We start from the raw sequence: 19,250 nt of genomic DNA, 5'->3' as shown, positions 1-19,250 counted from the left end.
CCTAACCTACCTGCCCCCTTGCCACAAGCTGAAGTGCACATCACACAAGCAATACAACTCGGCGTCACACGCTGCCCAGCCTCTTCCCCTCGCCTCCAAGCCTTTCCTGAGGCCCAGCTTCCCTTCACAAGCCAGGTGAAGGGGCTGCTTCCTGCACCTTCTCACACTTTTCACCTGTTTCTCCCCTGCTCCTGTTGATAGGATCCTCGCTCTGGCCTTAGCATCTTATCCTGCACTGCTCTGTGGCCTCTTGGGGTGTGTGTGCATGTGTGTTTTAATTTTTTTAAATGTTTGTTTATTTTTGAGAGAGACAGAGATAGAGCATGAGTGGGGGAGGGGCAGGAAGCAAGAGAAGGAGACAAAATCTGAAACAGGCTCCAGGCTCGAGCTGTCAGCACAGAGCCCTACGCGGGGCTCGAACTTGGAAATGGTGAGATCACGACCGGAGCCAAAGTCGGACGCTTAACTGACTGAGCCACCCAGGCGGCCCTTGGAGTGTGTTTTGATCCCATCAAATAAATTGGTAGGTTCTTTAAGGGTGCAAGTCTTGTACTTCTGACTGATGTAAATACTAATGATTTTGAGTTTTGAGATTCATATTTTATACAGTAAATACTCATTGATGAAATAACTCTGGGGCTTCACTTCTGGCCGTTTCAGTGGCCTGTTTCGTGTGAGCCCTGGGACTAAGCTGGCGCACGTCTGTCTTTTCAGAAAACACTGAGGACTCTGTTTCTACAAGGTTGTCGCGGTTAGGTGTATTCACCAAATCTCTGTGTGCTGATGTACCCACGTGGGAATAATTCATAGCACCCCAAGGTGGTGGGGGCGGGGGGATGTGTTCCAGGCAGACAAACCCTTCATGGGTTTCTCTAAGGTGCCGTGCTGACAGATGGCCGCGGTCAGTGTGTGAGCTCAGCTTGGCAACAGTTGTGAATATGAATCTTCCTCAGTAGACTTTTCTAGAGAGAAGCTGGGAGTGCAGGAGAAGGAGGGGCTGAGTAGGAGACAGAGAGGGAGGCGGAAAGTTGGGAGCGGGGACACTCCTGGGAAGAGTTGGCACCTGCCGGAGGACAGCATGCAGTGGGAGGTCCCCGGAGCACAGGGCACAGGGCTCGCTCATCCAAAGGTACCGGACCCACAGTCTAGACTTTTCCCTGCTGGGGAACCCCTCCGCCCTGAGCTCGGGCCGGCCCGCCCGTCCGCGGTGTGTGCACTCCTTACACTTGGTCTAGCTTCGGCACAAAATCCAGCAGCTCCTTCTCTTCATCGATATCCCTGGAATCCGGCTTCTCAGCCTTGGAGACGAGTTCTTCCCCTGAAACCACACAAAGTCTACGTGAGGGACAGGATGGGCGTTTCCTCTTTCTATTTAAATCGTGCTTTCCTGCTCCTCCTCTCCATGCTGGCCCCTGAGGGCCAGAGCAAGGCCCTTGCAGCTCCAAGGGGACCACTAACAATGTCTTGGGTCAGTCCCGTTCCTCCAGCCTGGAGGCACAGAGCAGGGCAGCCAGCTCCCAACAGCTTAGTCTCTACCAGCCTTCGCAGAAGACAAAAAATACAGCCAGAAAGGACTTCCTTGGCTTGAACACGCTCCACTTCAAAACAGCTCTTGGTGGGGATGCGGGCGCCAAAGAAAAGAGTTGATTCTGTCCTTTGCCACACCACACGCTAAGGAAGAGTAAACTACAATGGGACTGATCCCATTCGTTTTGAAGGGCTCTAGGGTTTTGTTTTGTTTTGTTTTAATCACGGCAGCTGAAACCTTATTATTTCCTAAGTCTATTATAAAGAGGTTCAAACTACATCTGCAGCCCAGACTTCCTCTTTGTTTCTCTCTCCTTGCTTGAACTGGAGCGGGAGCCCTCGACCTTGCGGTGTCATTTACTGTCACTTAGCAGTGAGCGTCCTGGCTCTGTGATCTGGAGCTGACAGAATGAAATCACAACAGCTCATGCAGTTATGATCACAAACACGGTGGCATGGGCACAGACACGGAAATGGACACGCAGGAGCTACCCGCCCGGGCATGGATCTTATGGGTGTAAATCTCCTGTTATAGTCAAGCTCCTGGCTCCAGATTGTTAGCCATCGGAGGAGGGTGGAAAGCAGGAATGGATTAGTGAGAGCTGGGATTGCTTAGGGTGAAATGCGTGAGAAAGGACCACAGGGAACAGAAAGTGTTTCATACCCATGATAGTTATATGAGCAGTTCCTGGAAAGCAAAGAAGAGCCAAGTTTAAGAAAGGAAAGGATTGAAGTCAGTTACTGCAAGAGGCATATTATTAACGGGGACATGAAGGGAGCCTTAATCATTTCGCCGACACAGTTATAACACCAGGGGCTGCAGAGATAATCCAGACCAACCCTGTGATTGTGCGTCACAAGGGCTCGGGCTCCCCTCAGACTTAAGTGAGGAGACAAGACAGGCTTATGTGGGGCAGGAAATATACTACAAACACTCCATGGTTCACAGAAGTTGAAACTATAGTGATTTCATAATAATGGTTGCACCCAAAGCAAATGACCCACTATGTGGGCAGAGGAGTAGCTTATTAAAAAAAATTCTTACAGATTTAAAATAAACAGCTTGCTACGTGCTCAAAGCACAAGGAAAGTATCAGGCAGAATTTTATTGTAGTTCTTAATGGCCCTGAGAGTTGATCTGAGCAGACTCATACTCCATGCATAATAGGCGAACACACATAATACTTAGGAAACTTCAAGGAATTTTGTATTTTAACTCTGAGACGTAGATTTTTTCCTAAAATTACACTAAAGGAATATTTTTGATCACAGACAACATCATTAAAAAGCAGTTCTCTCTGGCTTTGATACAGTACCGCAGAACACGTGTGTGTGTGTGTGTGTGTGTGTGTGTGTGCATAAGGGCCCTCGAGTGTTCTATAGCAGGTACCAGGAGGCACGCAGGGTGGGAGGGTCTTAGCCCCGTGTATTCCCTTCGGTCTGACTTTCCCCGGACTTTTTGTTAATCCCAGACGTTACCTTCATCTTCAGAGACGTCCAGGATCTCATCTACCGTCTCAGGGAAACTCAGCCGGTGCTTGTCACTGGCTAACTGAAAGAAAAAGCAGAGAATTCAACCCAAATAGAACAGTAGGCCCTTTCACCGAATTCAGCAGGAAGGAGGCGGAAAAGAAGCTTTGTCTTAAACGACGGGAAGCAAAGCTGATCGGCCCTTCTGCCCGAAAGCTGAGGTCCGGGCAAGGGGATAAACAGGAAATGCCAGCTTCCTATTGCCTTGTCTCCGCCCCCGACCCAGCTTGCTGTTTGCCCCCTTAGGTCTGGTCACGGCCCTAACTCTTCTCACCACTAGGTGGCAGTACAGCTCCACCTGATGGAGGAGAACACTCACTCCCTGTGGCCCCGGCCGGCCATTGGCGCTGTGCTTCCTCCTCCGGCCCAGAATGTGCTCCTCTTCCCAGAATAACCCACAGGGGCGCCCTGCCTGTCAAGCTTTGTGTATCTGGGGTGGCTGGTGCAGTGGAGAAGCTGACATACCACAAAACTGGTTTCATCCGTGACAACCTTGAGCACGTCTGTTACAGAGATGTAGCCTAAGCGCTTGGCTATTGCCAGAGGTGTAGTTCCATTCTGAGAAAATTAGCAGAGACAGGGTGAGATCAGATAAGGGAATGGACTCTGGGGGTAAAGCACTGTCCCTTTTATTTAGACCAAGCTCACATTCTAATCGTTTAGAAGAGTGTAGGTGGGCACACTGCACTTCAGAGCCCAGAGCAAGACCCTCACACGCTTGTGAGCCCAGATAGGTGTCAGAACAATGCTTGCAAAGATGGGGTATGGGAGAGAAGAGGGCAGTGATACTTTAAGTCTGTAGCACCGAGTATGGGAGCTTTGAAATGAGAAACAGGGGAAATCTTGCCAGGACAAGTCAAGAACTGCCAAGAGGAACCAAACCAACGGGAAGGAATGGGTTAGGAAGGAGCCATATTGGAAGGAGCAATTTTGGAATAGGAAAGTAGACAGCAATGCTGCTTACTGGTCCCAACAGCAGTTCTTCCGGTATCAGTTACCCAGTGCTAAAATAACTAAAATAACGCATACATACTTCGGTTAACGGTTTAGACCAATCAGAAATCACAAATCACCACCAGAAACAGGGGAAAGGCATATTTTCTACTCTGATTTGAAGAGATAGGGCTAAGTGGAAGTAGATTGACATTAAAGCTTTATTTTCTTTTGAGTTCTCCAGTCCTAGGATGTGCCCTGGGCCCTGTACAGATTCAGCTCCAACCAGTTACAGGTTTAGCAGCCACACCCACAGAGGTCCTGATGCTTTCAGAGCTGGAAGCAGCCATGGAGAAGATCTAGTAAAACCTGCACATCGTCAGATGAGGAAGCCCCTACTGAGCAATGATCACATTGCTCAAGATGACCCCAGAGCCCTGAAACACCATGAACCATCTGAGACATTTGGTTTTGCTACTTGCAGTTACTGAAAGTGGCGTCACGCAGTACAGAAAGAGTTTCAACAGCAGTATTTAAACAAAGGTAAAAGGGGGAGGGTAAATGATATTTAGAGGATAACGTGGAGTTCACCAGAAAGAGAAACCCCTCACAGCACCCGTGCCCTGGGCTACCGACGCAGCTGTGACTTTATGGTCCAGGCCCCAGATGTGCAATAAGGGTAGACTGAGCCTCTGTGGTGAACAGGGGCTGCCCATCAGACCACTTCTCCAAAATCAGGAAACTGGTGGGTACTTACCGAGCTGACCTCGTTTGGGGAAGCACCATTTTTGAGAAGCAGGGTCACGATGTCTGTATGTCCCTGTTGGGCCGCCTGGTGCAAGGGACTGTATCCTTGCTGTAAAGCGAGGTGACATTTTGGCGGGATTAACTAGCTATGAGCGAAAGAACTGGCCACCTATTACAGAGCCTGGCTTCTCTGTGCAACACAAAAAATGCATTTTCCCCATTTCCTCCTCCAGGGTCAAAGCTTAAAATTGTGGCACAGCCCCAAGCGCCCCAGAGTTAACTCTGTGCCCTAATTTGGCACTTAAGAAAGTGCTAGTATAGGAGTCAGCTTTCAAGTGTTCTTGTACCTTCGTCTTGGCATTGACATCTGCCTGGTGCTGTAGCAGAAACTTCACCAGCTTGATATTGCCATAATGACTGGCTACGTGGAGTGGGGTATAACCCATCTGAAAAGCAAGAGGTGAGAATGGGTGAGCGGCAGGGCTTTGGGGCAGGGCTAGGGGCGCACGAAGGGGAGAAGGGTGGGAAAGCCCACATGGACAGAAGCACGAACTAAGTGTATGCCTTACCCGGGTGGTGGCGTCCACCATGACACCATGTTTGATCAGCACGTCTGCCACTGGAACGTGGCCTTCTTGTGCTACCAGATGGAGGGGGGTGAGTCCACTCTGGAAAGAAAGAGAAGTTCATCACATTGTAGCCAATAAAGATTTCCAGGCCATGGTGAAAGAGCATTGAGATTTGGGAGCCCAACCTGGCTATGCAGCCACCCAACAGGTGTGTGACCTTAGACAAAGTGCTTCCAGCTCTGGGTTTCTATCTATCCTTATCTAAAAAATGAGGTGGTTTAACTAAAGTAGTGGTCAACAATGTTTTCTGTTAAGGGCCAGATGGTCAATCTTATAGGCTTATGTCTCTGTCACAACTACCCAACTCTGTCAGTTATAGTGAGAAAGCAGCTATGGTCAACATGGAAACAAATGGACATGGCTATGTTCCAATAAAGCTTTATTTACACCAACAAGTGGTGGGCTGGTTTTGGCCCACGGGCCATAGTTTGCTAACCTCCGAACTAGAGAAACTTTATGGAACTCTCCACTTATAACATTCCCTATTTCCATAATGTGAGATGAGCTTCAGAGCCTCGGTCTCCTTATCTAGAAAACAGGGGTTATCACTGACATATCTTGAGGGCAAAGTATGGTTCAGTCGAGAAAATGTAGATGACGCTGGAAAGCATGACGTGCCATCTCAACATAGCCTGTTACTAGCACCTCACAGCCGTGCTGCACTCTTGAAGGATGGAGGATCCTACAGGGACTAAAAGCACCATATTCTTGGAGTTCCCTGCACAGCTTTCTCAGGACAGTCATGCGCTGGGGATGTCATCTGATATGTGCACAGAAAAGTCTTCTCTCCCCTCTCTCCTATTCAATACGCTTTCCTCAGTGTGGGAACCACAGAGCTGTGATTCCTCTGCAGCCAGAGGCAGGGGGGCAGGGCCTGTCCCCCCTCCAGGGACTCCTGGAGTCCTGCTCTGTTTTTTCGGCAGGCTGCCCAGAGGCCCATGAGCAGTAACCCTCCCAGCAGAGGCCTGAGCCGGCGGGCAGGCAGGTGTGGCGGCAGCGAGTATAGGCCGTGACATGGAGAGGTCCTACACCCGTCACAAGCCTCCGGGCGCCTTGCCTGATTCTTGGGATAACACAGTAATTTGCCCCACGCGATGGCATGTGGATGAGTAAGGACATCTCCAGTACTGAGAATCACCACCACCCTATGGCTCTTCACAGAGCCTGCTTGAAATGGCACAAGGTAGAAAACCAAGAATTCACTCCAGTATAACGGTCCTGTCCTAACAGGTCCCTCCCAGGGGTCACTTGTCCAAACCAGTGCAAAAAAGAACCAGTGGATCTGCGGGTTTTTAACAAATCTGTTGATCCTTAAAATGCTTGCCTTTCTGAAACTGTTCCTTTATCATCTAAAGGAGTGGCTCTTTGGATTGATTTCATGATATGAAACGTCCAGATGAGGCAAATTCAGAAACCGTAGATTCATGGTTGCCGGAGACTGAGATGTGTGGGGGAAATGGGAAGCGGCCACTAACAGGTATGAGGCTTCTTTTGGGGTGATAAGAATGTTCTGGAAATTAGCCAGTGGTGATGGTGGCTCAATTCTGTACATATACTAAAAACCACTGAATTCAAGCATAGTTCAAAAGGCTGAATTTTATTGTATGTAAATTATATTTCAATAAAACTATGATTTAAAAAAAATAAGTGATTCTTAGTCTTTCTTGGGTGATGTGGTCCTTTGAGAAGCTGACAGAAACTATGAGGACTTCACTTAGAAATACGCTCACGTGTCCATCCTCTCAAAGTGCTGTCTGCAATCTCGGAAGGACCCAGATTCTTCCACCCATAGTCTCTGGATGGAGAACTGCTAGTTTAATGTACGGGCGGGCATTTAAAACTATTCTCCCACAGAAAACAAATGTTCAGTACCACATTACTTACTGCATTCCTGAATGTAGACACTGGCCTATATTTGGGAAAGCGTACTGTGGATTTTCATGTTGATCTTTTTGCAGATCCTTGAGTCAATCTTTCTAGAAAAGGCTTTGGTGTCAGGCTCAGGGTCACGCAACCCTGGGAATAAGTGACCTTTCTTTTTTTTTTTTTTTTAATGTTTTATTTATTTCTAGGAGAGAGAGAGAGAGACAGCGCGAGCAGGGGAGGGTCAGAGAGAGAGAGGAAGTCACAGACTGAAACAGGCTCCAGGCTCTGAGCTGGCAGTCAGCACAGAGCCCGACGCGGGGCTCGAACCCACGAACCGCAAGATCATGACCTAAGTGAAAGTCGGACTCTCAACTGACTAAGCCACCCAGGTGCCCCAATAAGTGACCTTTCTGAATCTGTTTATTCATTCATAAAACCGAGACTAAAACCCACACAGGGCTGTGGTAAGGATTACATGATGCACGTGCACACTCACACTCACACACACACCACTTAACTCAGTGCTTGAGGATCCAGTAGGTGCTCCACATTCAGACAGAATGTCTACGCAGTCACCAATAAAACATTACCGAGAGTACAGACAAATCTGGAGAAGCTGCATTTACCTTGTTCCCCAGATTGCCATTGGCTTGTTTCGAAAGCAGCAGAGCCACCATCTCTGTGTGACCCTCTTGGGCAGCCAGGTGAAGGGGTGTCACACCTTGCACCGACTCTGCATTTGCTGACCCTCCGTACTGCAGCAGGCTTCGGGCCACCTCCATCTGGTTCTGCTTGGCAGCAATGTGCAGAGGGGTGTAGCCATTCTGAAACAGAAGAAGCCACCCAGAGCCCGGTTACCAGAATGCTGAGTTGACCATAGGAGTATATCATGCCTTAGACTTTAAATCCTCTGAGGGAGAGCTAAGCCAGCTCCTCGGCCTGCGGGACACCCAGTGAGCAGAGCTGGTGTCACCAAGGAGAGCGATTTAAGTCAACAAACAAACAACCAAATCCCTTTGATTTGGGAGGGGGCAGCCACGCCACCCACAGCCAGCATGACAAAGTGCTATGTTGGAGGTGCTCTGTCACCACAAAAGCTAGCAGCTCACAGAAGAACTAGAAAGCTAGGCAGGTCAATGAAAGGCTCCTGTCTGCAGTAAGAACAATTTAGTCAACCCCCACCCTGGGACTGTGGGCTGAAGCAGGCGGTGGAAGAGGGGTTGAGCCCAGCAACCCTGAAGACAGGGAGCCAAGTCCCCTTTCCGCCTTAACTAGCTGTGTGACTGGGGGCAAGATATTCAAGGACCTCCAGACATCCTTTTGTATTTTCTGAAGCTGTTTAAAGTGGATAATAACATCTAATTGGTTCTTTTCTCGCGGTTGCTGGATGGAGCGATATCCGCCGCAAACAGCTGACAGTCTACTTTGGTCACCACTGTTAGAAACCACTTTCACCCACGTTATCGCTTGTACAGCAAACAAGGCAGGCATTTTTATTATTATCTCATTTTGTGGCGAGAGAAGTTAATTCTCCGTGAGGTCAAGGGCCTTATCTGATGTCACCTAGCAAGTGAGCAACAGAGAACCCAAGCTGGCCTTCAGACTCCAGATCCCAGGTCCTTTCAGCTGGAACGGCGCTTCTCAAACCAGTGTGCACACAAAGAGCTCAGGATCTTGTTAAAATGTAGACTCTGAGTCAGAAGGTCTTGGGAGGCCCCAAACTCTGCATTTCTAACAAGCTTACAGAGGATGCTGCTGCTGCTGGTCCAGGGACCACACTTCAGGTAGCAAGGCCTCCACACATTCTGGGCTAAATGTGAGGACCTCTGAGCAGGACCCATGACTCCCTAGCTCATGCCTGCCAGTCCCGGAGCAGATGGCCTAAGACATACGGTTTCCCCACCTTGGCCAGTGTTCCCCTGTCTCTCCCAGAGATCTGAACCTCCCCGCCAGCCACTGCCTTACTGTGGAAGCCAACATTTCTGAATCTGCCAGGATCGCTGATCAGGAAAAGGAAAGAGGAAAAATGGGGGCTGGCAATATAGTAACGTTCCAGTGTCCTGACATTGAGAACAGGGAAAGAGCCATTAGGAAGGTGGATTTCATGGGGAGATGAGAAGCTGTAATTTACCTAGAGAATTAAATTGAACAAAAAGGTTCAATTCAATTGAATAATTATGTAAGATAATTCATTTCCGTGTTCCTTTTTTAAAAAATATGTTATAAGAATATATCCCTTTTAGGCTGTGTTCCCATAACAAGATCAAAGCTTTGATGATAATATTAATTTTAAAAAAATGTGTTATATCAACAGAAAGCGCAGAAAGAGGTGTGGGTTGCTAGATGAAGCCTGGCACTCGGACATGCCCACGGGAGCTCGCTCTCTGCAAGGTGAGCCTCAGAGAGCATCTGTTTCTCAGCGCCGTCCGCAGGATGGATGGGATGAGCTGACTGAACACCCGGCCAGGGCCGGGTCCATAGCGGGTAGTCACAGCAGGAAAGCAACGATTTATAGGAATCCTAGTAGATAAAGGACAGTAACAGGGCAAGCTGAAGTATACTCAGGGCGGCCTATTCAGGAGTACGCGTCACCTGGACAGCTGTGGGCATCCATACTGGCGAACGCAGCACCCTGTCCTTGCAAAGGGCACGCGTGCGTTGGCGGCAGCTCAGGCCAGGTGACCCCTGGTGAGAAACGTGACGTACAAGGGCGGCTGGCGGTTTCAGGACAGAAACTACCCCTCTGTGCTTCCCAGAAAGCAGGACTCAGGGGGCTGAATGACCTTCTGTGGGTGACGAGGACTCGGGGCAGCTAGGAGGAGAGGTTACAGAGGCGGAGGCGTATGTGCCACTGAAAGATCTTTTTCTCCCAAGGAGATGAGCTCATCCTAAAGAATGCACACTGGAGGGAAATCTGCCTAAACGTTAAAACAACATTAGCATCAAAATGAGAAGGGGGAGGGTTTGGTTTGGGTGCAGAGGGATTTGCATGTGAAATTCTACAAAATTGCCAGACTACTTGGGAAACTATTTTTTGCCATGGAAACAAATCCCATCTGTACAAGGTTTGTGCTTGGATAAGGCTCTCCTTAAATACCATGAACCTGGCTCCAGTTTCTTTTATATAAGGAGGGGAGTGAGGGGGCGGGGAGTCCAGCTTTTTATTTTTAGAGGCAGGAGTAAGTCACATCTTCGCGGGGCCGCACGCTCCGTCTGCACAGTGACGTAGGCTCGCTACAACGGCGGCGGGGACAGGAGCCCAAGGAGACAGAGGTGTCTGGGAGACGCTGTGTCTCCAGGGAAGGGAATTCAGATGAGCATCCATTCTGAGGAGGGAGGATGAGCCGAAGGCCCGTGAGGATTTTCCCGGACGCGGCTCTGTTCCCGCTGCAGTCAGCAGGTGTCAGCTGTAATCACACACCAGTCCACCCCACCCTGGTGGCTCCCTCTGGTGTGGCAGCACTGAGCCTCCTGCCACATGGCTGAGCATCAGGGTGTGCTCTCCCAGAAACTGTCCTGGCTGCCTTATCAGTGAGCTCCCTGAGTGCAGGGACCCCGCGTGTCTGTTGTAGCAGAAGCAGAGCCCTGCCCCGCCTCCACCCCTGCGTGACCATCAGCTCCCTCCCTGCACAAACACTGCGCACCCTCTGGTCCCACACCGGACAGACTCACTTCCAGCTCGATCCCTTCACCTTGTACTGCCTGCCTCCACCCCCGCCCCTCCCCAGTCTGATCTTACATAAGTGAGCCCGGCCAGCCTCCTTCCCTCGGGTCCCTAGAGAGCCCATGAAGCTGCCACTCTGAGCAGATTCCGGGGCTGGCACGCTGGGCTTCTGGTCACCACGTAATGTTATCTGGGTGTGCCTTGTTAAAACATACCACCATCTCAAAGCCCGAGCTCCTAAGAGAAATACGTTTGGGGGTGACTGTTCCCATCTGAAATAGGTCCCTTGCTTCAACGTTATGGCAGGTTCGCCCTCAGCCCTGACTATTTCTCCAGGTGTGGCCCTGTGCCGCCAGCGCCGAATGGAGAGGGGCCCTGACAAGGCTCACCGCTCCTGGAGCTTCCTGGACGTGCTGACCCGTGACCGCCAGCCGCCAAAACTCCGTTGACACGCAGCACTTTGGGGAACACGTTTGTTGTGGAAAACGAATCCCACCTCTGTGAGGGAACCTGTTGCTGGGACGTATTACCCACTTTCCACCCCACTCCTGGTCTCCAAATAGTAGCAACATTGGTGTAAGTGAGGCGAGATTTCAGAGGTAAAAATAAAAGCAAAACACGAGCACCCTCCAGCTGCTCCTGGAAGAGCCCTTCCTGAAGGAGCGGCAGGCAGCCTGCCTTCCAGAGGCCCCAGGCTCTGAGGAGGTCCAGGGCCGTGGCTCCCTGGCCTGGATGGGGACAGGCTTACCAAAGCGGGGCTGTGTGGGGAGCCGCCCCGGGGGAGCAGCAGCCTGACGATGTCCAGGTGGTTGTGATGGACGGCCACGTGCAGAGGGGTCAAGCCATTCTGCTGGGGGCAAGATGGACAGAGAGAACAGCCTTCACTCAACTGGCTTTCTACTAGCGATCGCTTCAGCTAGAAGAGGCGCCATTTTGGGACCTGTATCACTTCTTTTACAGAGTTACAATCTGGTTACAAGTCGTTCCAAGGCCAGTCTTGACCTGAAGTCACCGGAGAGCATAACCAGCCAGACCCGGGGCCACCCCCCTCGTTCCTGCAGGGCCTGGGGGGCTGCACAATGAACACATTCGCTCAGAGGAGGCCACCAGGTTTTTCTGAGAGGACAAGGCCTTTGTCAGAAAGACAGTCTTCCCAAAGCCCCTTGACCGAGACAGCTGCCCATTCAAAAGAGGGACACAATGGGCCTGGGTAAGAGAGGCCATTCCCAAGTAGCAAAGTTTATCCTCTGTTCTGGCTGAGAGAGGGAGGGAAATTCAAACTCACTTTTCCGGCAGCATTTGGATGTGCGTCCCGTTCCAGCAGCACCTCGGCCACCCTAACCTTCCCGTACTTGGCAGCCACATGGAGAGGGGTAAATCCTTTCTGAGGAGAAACACAGGCTGTCAGAACCAGNAACTGGCGCGGAGACACCGATCAAATAAACAGCAATTTCTGATTCTTGCAAGAGGCCAAGGCCCCAGGGAATCAGCAGCCTTCCTCTGACTGCCACCTGCACCTCTCGTGACGGGGCATAAAACCACCTTGTGCTGTGATTCAGCTACTAGCAAGTTGAGAGCAGGGTTGAGTGTTAGCCCTTCTTGTATTCCAGAACCGGACTTGTCCAGACCAAACAGCCATTCCCCGGTAAAGGGATGAAGGCTGGGTGGGTGGATGAGAAACTACAGTTCACCACCTATCTGGGGATGGTGGATGACACAGCAGGCTCACAGATGGCGCCAGGCCGGGGGTGCCGGTCCTCAGGGCTGCTTTCAGCATTATCAAGGCAATGCAGAGGATCAGGAGGGAACGCCCAGCCCACGCCCCAGGCCTGGGCAGCCAGCGGCCTCTGGGGAAGAGGAGGAGGAAGGCTTACCTTGGTCATGCATGCCTGGGATGCTTCCTTTTCCAGGAGGGCCAGGACCGTCTCCACATGGCCCTCTCGGGCCGCAATGTGCAGGGGTGTGTGGCCGGCGGTGGTGGCCAGGTTGGGATTGGCGTTATTTTCTAGCAGGAGCTTCACCATGCTTGTGTGGCCAATGCGAGCTGCACAGTAAAGTGGGGTCTGGTCATCCTGGAGCCCAAAGTAAAAACAGAGAACAGGGAAGGTTTTTTAATCCAACTCCTCACTATACAGAGAAGGAAGGTGAGGCCCAGAGAAGGTAAGTGACCTTCTCAAGGTCACACAGCTAGTAAGATGAAGAGCTGGGATTGAAATCAAGTCTCTTAATTACAGACACAAATATGCTCTCTCCTGGAATCCTCACAATTACCTTTGACTTAGTTGTTATTTCTACTGAATTGCCCAAAGGCTCACTCAGGCTTCCCATCTGTAAAATGGGAACAATAACATCTAACTCTTGGGCTATGGCTAGGATCAAGCAGATGGGGCCTAGACAATGTTTTACGTGGTGTTTGGCACATAACATGCACCCAGTATGCTGTGCTTGCTCTTACTGTCTCCCAAGTCATGTGTGAGCGGATATTTGCCTTTTGGTTTGAATGGAGTCATGAGAAAGTCTAAACGGCGGAAGGGGAAAGATGACTTTCTTCTCCCACCCCTATTCCTCCTCCTCCTCCCCTGATACTGAAGGGGTTCAAAGGTGAGGTCTCTGTGCTTTTGGGCCCAGCTGGGAGCCTCTGCATGTGGCCCAAACACAAATCACTGTTCCAACTCTAAACAGAGCCCCTGTCACCTGTGGGGTGAGAAAGCCCCATCTTGGCCAAAGCCAATCGCCTTGCATATTCAGTAGAAATTCTTACTCTTCACTCATCTGATTCCTTGGGAATACCTTTTACAACAAGGAGGACTCTTCCATTTTTAGTTCAAGTAAGTCCTGGCTGATTTTCATTGGCAACATACTCTCCAAAAAGTTGCTTCTTAGGGGTGCCTGGGTGGCTCAGTCAGTTAAGTGTCCAACTTTGGCTCAGGTCATGAACTCATGGTTCGAGAGTTCGAGCTGAGCTCTGCACTGACAGCTGGGAGCCCGGAGCCTGCTTCAGATTCTGTCTGCCTCTCCCTTTGCCCCTCTCCCTCTTGTGCACTCTCTCTCTCTCTCTCTCTCTCAAAACTAAATAAATAAACATTTAGAAACAGTTGCTTCTCTTATACCATGACTGTAACCACCATGAAACTCTTTCAGCCCAAAAAACTCTGCAAGCCAGCCATGCTCTTTAAACTTTCCTTATCCTAAAAAAAAAAAAAAACAACCCATAGCTCTGATGCAGGGGCGCCTGGGGGCTCAGTCCGGTGAGAGTCTGACTCTTGATTTCAGCTCAGGTCATGATCTCACAGTTTGTGGGACTGAACCCTGTGTAGGGCTCTATGTGTAGAGCCTGCTGGGGATTCTCTCTTCCTCTCTCTCTGCCCCTCCCATGTACTCCCTCTTTCTCTCTCTCTCTCTCTCTCTCAAAATGCAAAAACATGCTTTTTAAAAAGAAGAAGAAACATAGGTCTGGTCTTCTCAGAACCCCTGCAAAGCAGAATCTGAACACTTCGCTCAACCGACGTGGGAATGACAAGGGGTCCTTGTGCCCATATGCAGTGTAGCCAGGAGGCTCATAGGATGGATTTCTCCTCACTGCACTTGAATTGCTTATACTCCAGGATCCCTCCCACCTCCAAAACTCACCTTGGCCTTGGCATTGACTTTGGCTTTGTTCTGGAGCAAATACTTGGCCACTTCTGTGTGCCCTGCTCTGGCTGCCATGTGCAGTGGGGTCTCCACTTTCTGTAAAATAACAGAATTGTTAATACACGCTCCTTTTCCCAAAGGACACATGCACGGTTCCAAAGTGCTAGCCTGGAGTAACTTGGTGGTCTTTTGTCCAAAAAGTGCTGATGCCTGATGTGTGTGTGTGTGTGTGTGTGTGTGTGTGTGTGTTCTAGGTATAACTGAAAGTAAACCCGAGAGCTAATGAATGTTAAAAAACTGCAAGTGTATTCCCAAACAACACTTGCAGAAATTCCCAGGTTACCGCCTAACATAAAACTCCTAGGACTTACAGATGTGTAACAAATTTAATCGGAAAAAGCTCCATAGATACACATGTTCTCCCCAAATCTGAAGTCTCTCTTATTCTGAGAGCTCTAGCTCTGTCCCCAGAGAGGAGATCTTAGGACCACTCGCTAAGCTCCTCTCCGAAGTCTCGGTCCTGAGGAGGGAGCCCTTCCCCTCCCTGCGGGCTTACCACGTTGGAGACGTTGGGTGATGCCCCCCGCTGCAGGAGAGTCTTCACAATGGGCAGGTGCCCCATGAAGGAGGCCACGTGGAGAGGTGTCAAGCCAGACTGGAACACACAACAGAGGAATGAGAAGAAGAGAGGAGCAGGAAGGGCCCCGACAAAGAAGAGAGAGCAGAGGAATCTAAAGCTTTCTTGCTGCTAGGTGCTCCAGAATGGGTTTCCAAGAAAGGGGAGTTAAATGAGATGGGTTTGCTTCCAGGAAAATGGCTGGAGGAAAAAAAAAGGCACTGCAGGGTGATTCTGTCTGCTATACAACTCAAAAAAACAATTGCATCTGATCTCAGAAAGGTCCCTGGAACTGTACACAGGGTCTCATATCTTGGTCACCCACTTGATCCCTTCAAGCAGCCCAGGCTTGAGCACACACGTAGCTAAAACACGACTCCCAAGAAATCTTCCGGCAGAAGGCCGGGGGCAGTGCCCACGTGCCCACCTGCAGAGTTGTCCTACCTCGGTGACTGCGTCAAAGGAAGCCCCGGTCTTCAGCAGCAGCTCCATGACACGGATGTGGTTCTTCTTGCATGCGATATGCAAGGGGGTGAAGCCGTTCTGCAGCCCCGCGCATAGGGAGACAGACAAGCAGGAACTCACAACACTGGCCCGAGGGGTCCCCAGGCCACCCACCGGCGACTGCCGCTGGCCCGATCATCGGGGACTGTGAATCGCGCAAGAGGCAGGCGGCTCTCCCCTTCTGCACCTCTCACACATGCTCCTGAACAAGTTGTTTATCAACCCTTTTTTAAAACGTCAATCGTATTTTTGAACGCACAAAAATATGCCTGCTGTTTAAAGTTTCCTTAAGGGGAGCTTGACAATAAAGAGTACTTTGGTGAAGCAAATCATGTTCTGTCTCCCCTGGAACCACAGATCATTTTTGGTAAAGTGGATTTCCGTATAGCAACTGGGCTGTATATGTCAACTCCACAAGGATTTTTAGTTGTTTGTTTCTGTCTGTTTGTTTTTCCGGTGCTTTATTCCTTTAGGCAGTAGTGCTCAAGGTGAGCTTTATTCCCTTAGGCAGTAGTGCTCAAGGTGAGGGGAGGCGGGATTTTGTCCCACCCTACCCTGGAGACATGTGGCAAATTCTGGAGACACTGGTGTTTTTACAGCCAGAGGAAGAGGGTATTAACACTTGAGGGTGGGGGTCAAGGGCGCTGCTAAACATCCTACCGCACACAAGCCAGGCCCCCGCAACACGGAATATCAGACCCAGAATGTCACTAGCGCCAGAGCCGAGAAATTCCCCCAAGTACCCCGGCATAGTCCCTGGGGGCATAGTCCCTGGCGTATGGCAAAAGCTCCCTGAAAGCTCTCTGAATGAATGAGGAAGCCATCCTTGTCAGAGTGGAGGCTCTCCTGCCTTCTAAATTCTCCCCTCTGGGAGTGGACAGAGAGGACATGGTGGTCAAGGGCACGCTCTGGGCAGAGCTCTGGCCCCACCAGATCCCTGAAGCTGCCCTGGGAGGGCCAGGCCTGGGGAAAGAGGAAGAGGAGCCCAGGAGGGAATTTGCTTTAGGCCAGAACTTTTCACCAGCACCTGAAAACCTTAAGCTCATCAGCAGATGCTTAGCTCAGCCCATTTCACTCACCCCCTAAAGCAGAAAAGAAAGCTAGCAACCTACAGGCAGTCATTGTTCCTCAGCTCTGGGCTGTCTCAGATGGAGTGGCTCCCCAAACCCTCATACATACTACAGACATGGCCTCTTAGCCTGATCTCCAGGGCCCAAACCCACCCCTGACCTCAGCCTGTCACCGGGGGCCATAGTCATCGGGGGGCAGAAGGCGACACCAAGCTGGATGTGGAGGGAGGTGTGGGGGTTACTGTCTTGCCTCCTGGGTCCTAGCAGGCACTGCCACTATCCAGACCCTGAGTCTCGGGGGACCTCCAGGCACCCACTGGTGCCCTTCCCACCAAGCTCAGCCACACAGCTTGGTCCCACCTCCCTCAGCCTTTGCCCCTCTGGCACCTTCTCCAATAGCCTCCCACTCACCAGGGCTCTGGAATTTGGTTTGGCTCCTTTATCCAAAAGGAGCTTGGCTACTCTGTGATGGCCGCAGTGGGCTGCCACGTGGAGCGGGGTCAGGTGGTCTAGGGTGATGTCGTCTATCTCCGCTTTGTATTGCAATAGAAGTCGGACACAGTCAAGGTGGTCTCCCTGAGCCGCCATGTGAATTGGGGACAGGCCATTCTGGGAGAAGAGGGGAAGACAAGCAGTTGTAAAGGAAATGAACACGGGAATTCAAGGCAATGATTCCAACCTCATTTCCTACTTCCCTACACGATGTGTCTGGGCAGCTCCTGAGTGAGCTTGCTTCACTCTGGCCCCGGTGCTCATGCTGGTGTCTGACTACACTCTCCTTTCCACTTTATCAAATCCTCCAAGCCAGCTCCAGCCAGGCCCACCTCTCCCGGGAAGCCCTCCTTGACCACCTTAGCCTTCTGTGGGCTTTTCTTATCTGTCCCACTCACTCAGACATTACTCATAGATTTGCTGAATGGTACCTATAATTAACTCGTCAGGTGTACGTATCTTCCCCCCTTACTTACCAGCCTCTTAAGACCAGGGACTATGCTTCATATCTCTCATATGCCCCACAATCCTCATTCATGTGTGTAACACACATAGTGATCCTTAATTTACATGGTTTTGAATGAATGAATGAGCACAACATGGAACTCACATCTAAGTCCCTGTTCTTTGCTCCTAACAAATATATATCACTTAAAAAACTTTGTTAAGGACTCTCGTGGATTCTTAGGTGGCAACCTATTTTAAAAACCATTAAAGACAGAGAAGACTCTTCACTCATTCATTCAGACATTAATCCAACAAATATTTATCAAGCAATTAATGAACACCAGGTATGGGTTAAGTGCCAGGGAAACAAAAGAGAACAGACTTAATCCCTGGCCTAAAGAAGTTTATAGTCTGGTGGGGAAAAGAGGTGGAAACAGATACATGGTTGATGTTCAGTGTGGCAACATCAGGAAAGGCAAGATCAAAGCACAGAAGTCCACAGGAGGGAGGATGGGGAGTGAAGGCTCTTGAGAGGAGGTGCTCCCGAGCTCGGACTTGGCCCGGAAGACCGCCGGCGAAGGGAGCAGTGTGCTGTAGCACAGAGGCAGCCATCCTTGGGGAACTCAGGGAGCTCAATGCAGCTAAACCCTACAGGAGGGCCCAGTGTGATGGGGGTGTGCCGCTGGGCTGGGGGCAGGCAAGAGCTGGCTCACGACAGTCCAGGAGCTCAGAACTGGGATGGGAGCTCTTAGAGAGAGGATTTTCAGCAGGGGACACACAATCAGGCTGCAGGACAGCTTGTATTCGTGTCCTAGGTTGCTCTGTGTCACCTCAAAATCCACATGTTGGGGTTGCCTGGGTGGCGCAGCTGGTTGAATAGCAGCTGGTTGAATAGCTGACTCTTGATTTCAGCTCAGGTCATGATCTCACATTTGCGACATTGAGCCCTGTGTGGGGCTCTATGCTGAGCGTGGTGTCTGCTCGGCATTCTCTCTCTCTCTCTCTCTCTCTCTCCCCCTCTCTCTCTCTCCCCCCCAACTCTCTCTCAAAACAAATAAATAAACTTTAAAAAAAGAAGAAGAAAAGAAAAATCCACATGTTGAAGTCCTAACCCCAGGAGCTCGGAACGTGATCTTATTTGGGAATCAGGTCACCGCAGATGTAGTTAGGGAAGATGAGGTCTTTAGTGTGGGCCCTGTTCCAGCATGACTACCGTCCTCCCAAAAGGGGGAAGTTTGCACACGGCCCCTCATACACAGAGAAAACGCCTCTGAAGGCAGAGGTCAGGGCAATGCAACTACAAGCCAAGGAACATCAAAGACTGAGCAACATCCGAACCCAAGAGAGAGGCTTGGAACAGGTTCCCCCTCACAGTCCCTGAAGGCACCAGCCCTGCTGACCCTGGTCTCAGATTTCCAGCCTCCAGAACTGCCAGGCGATGGGCCTCTGCTGTTGAAGCTGCCCAGCGTGTGGCACTTTGTGACAGTAGCACTAGCAAACGAAAACCGTTCATTGCCACCTGGTGAATTTTACATGGGTCACAACTTATTTCCCAATTGGAAAGTCAGAAGTTCTCAGTGAAGAACTTCCGT

The 19,250-nt window shown here is 50.5% G+C and overlaps 1 protein-coding gene across 1 annotated transcript in view; it reads right to left on the bottom strand.

Annotated features, from left to right (window-relative positions):
- The window catches only part of ANK1 (ankyrin 1), a 212,501-nt gene that overhangs the window by 46,792 nt on the left and 146,459 nt on the right, over positions 1 to 19,250 (bottom strand). The window contains exons 10-23 of the mRNA XM_077773123.1: positions 17,131 to 17,328; positions 15,590 to 15,688; positions 15,086 to 15,184; positions 14,527 to 14,625; positions 12,771 to 12,968; positions 12,182 to 12,280; positions 11,645 to 11,743; positions 7,859 to 8,056; positions 5,307 to 5,405; positions 5,085 to 5,183; positions 4,748 to 4,846; positions 3,523 to 3,615; positions 3,007 to 3,079; positions 1,225 to 1,318 (exon numbers count right to left, since the gene is read on the bottom strand). Of these exons, the coding sequence (XP_077629249.1) occupies positions 1,225 to 1,318; positions 3,007 to 3,079; positions 3,523 to 3,615; positions 4,748 to 4,846; positions 5,085 to 5,183; positions 5,307 to 5,405; positions 7,859 to 8,056; positions 11,645 to 11,743; positions 12,182 to 12,280; positions 12,771 to 12,968; positions 14,527 to 14,625; positions 15,086 to 15,184; positions 15,590 to 15,688; positions 17,131 to 17,328 (1,646 nt within the window). The remainder of the gene's footprint in view (positions 1 to 1,224; positions 1,319 to 3,006; positions 3,080 to 3,522; positions 3,616 to 4,747; positions 4,847 to 5,084; positions 5,184 to 5,306; positions 5,406 to 7,858; positions 8,057 to 11,644; positions 11,744 to 12,181; positions 12,281 to 12,770; positions 12,969 to 14,526; positions 14,626 to 15,085; positions 15,185 to 15,589; positions 15,689 to 17,130; positions 17,329 to 19,250) is intronic.

This window comes from Crocuta crocuta, unplaced genomic scaffold (genome assembly GCF_008692635.1).
Source record: "Crocuta crocuta isolate KB4526 unplaced genomic scaffold, BGI_CrCroc_1.0 scaffold177, whole genome shotgun sequence".
Taxonomy (NCBI): Eukaryota; Metazoa; Chordata; class Mammalia; order Carnivora; family Hyaenidae; genus Crocuta; species Crocuta crocuta.
The sequence above is the reverse complement of the archived record's forward strand: the minus strand, read 5'-3'. Positions and strand labels throughout refer to the sequence as shown.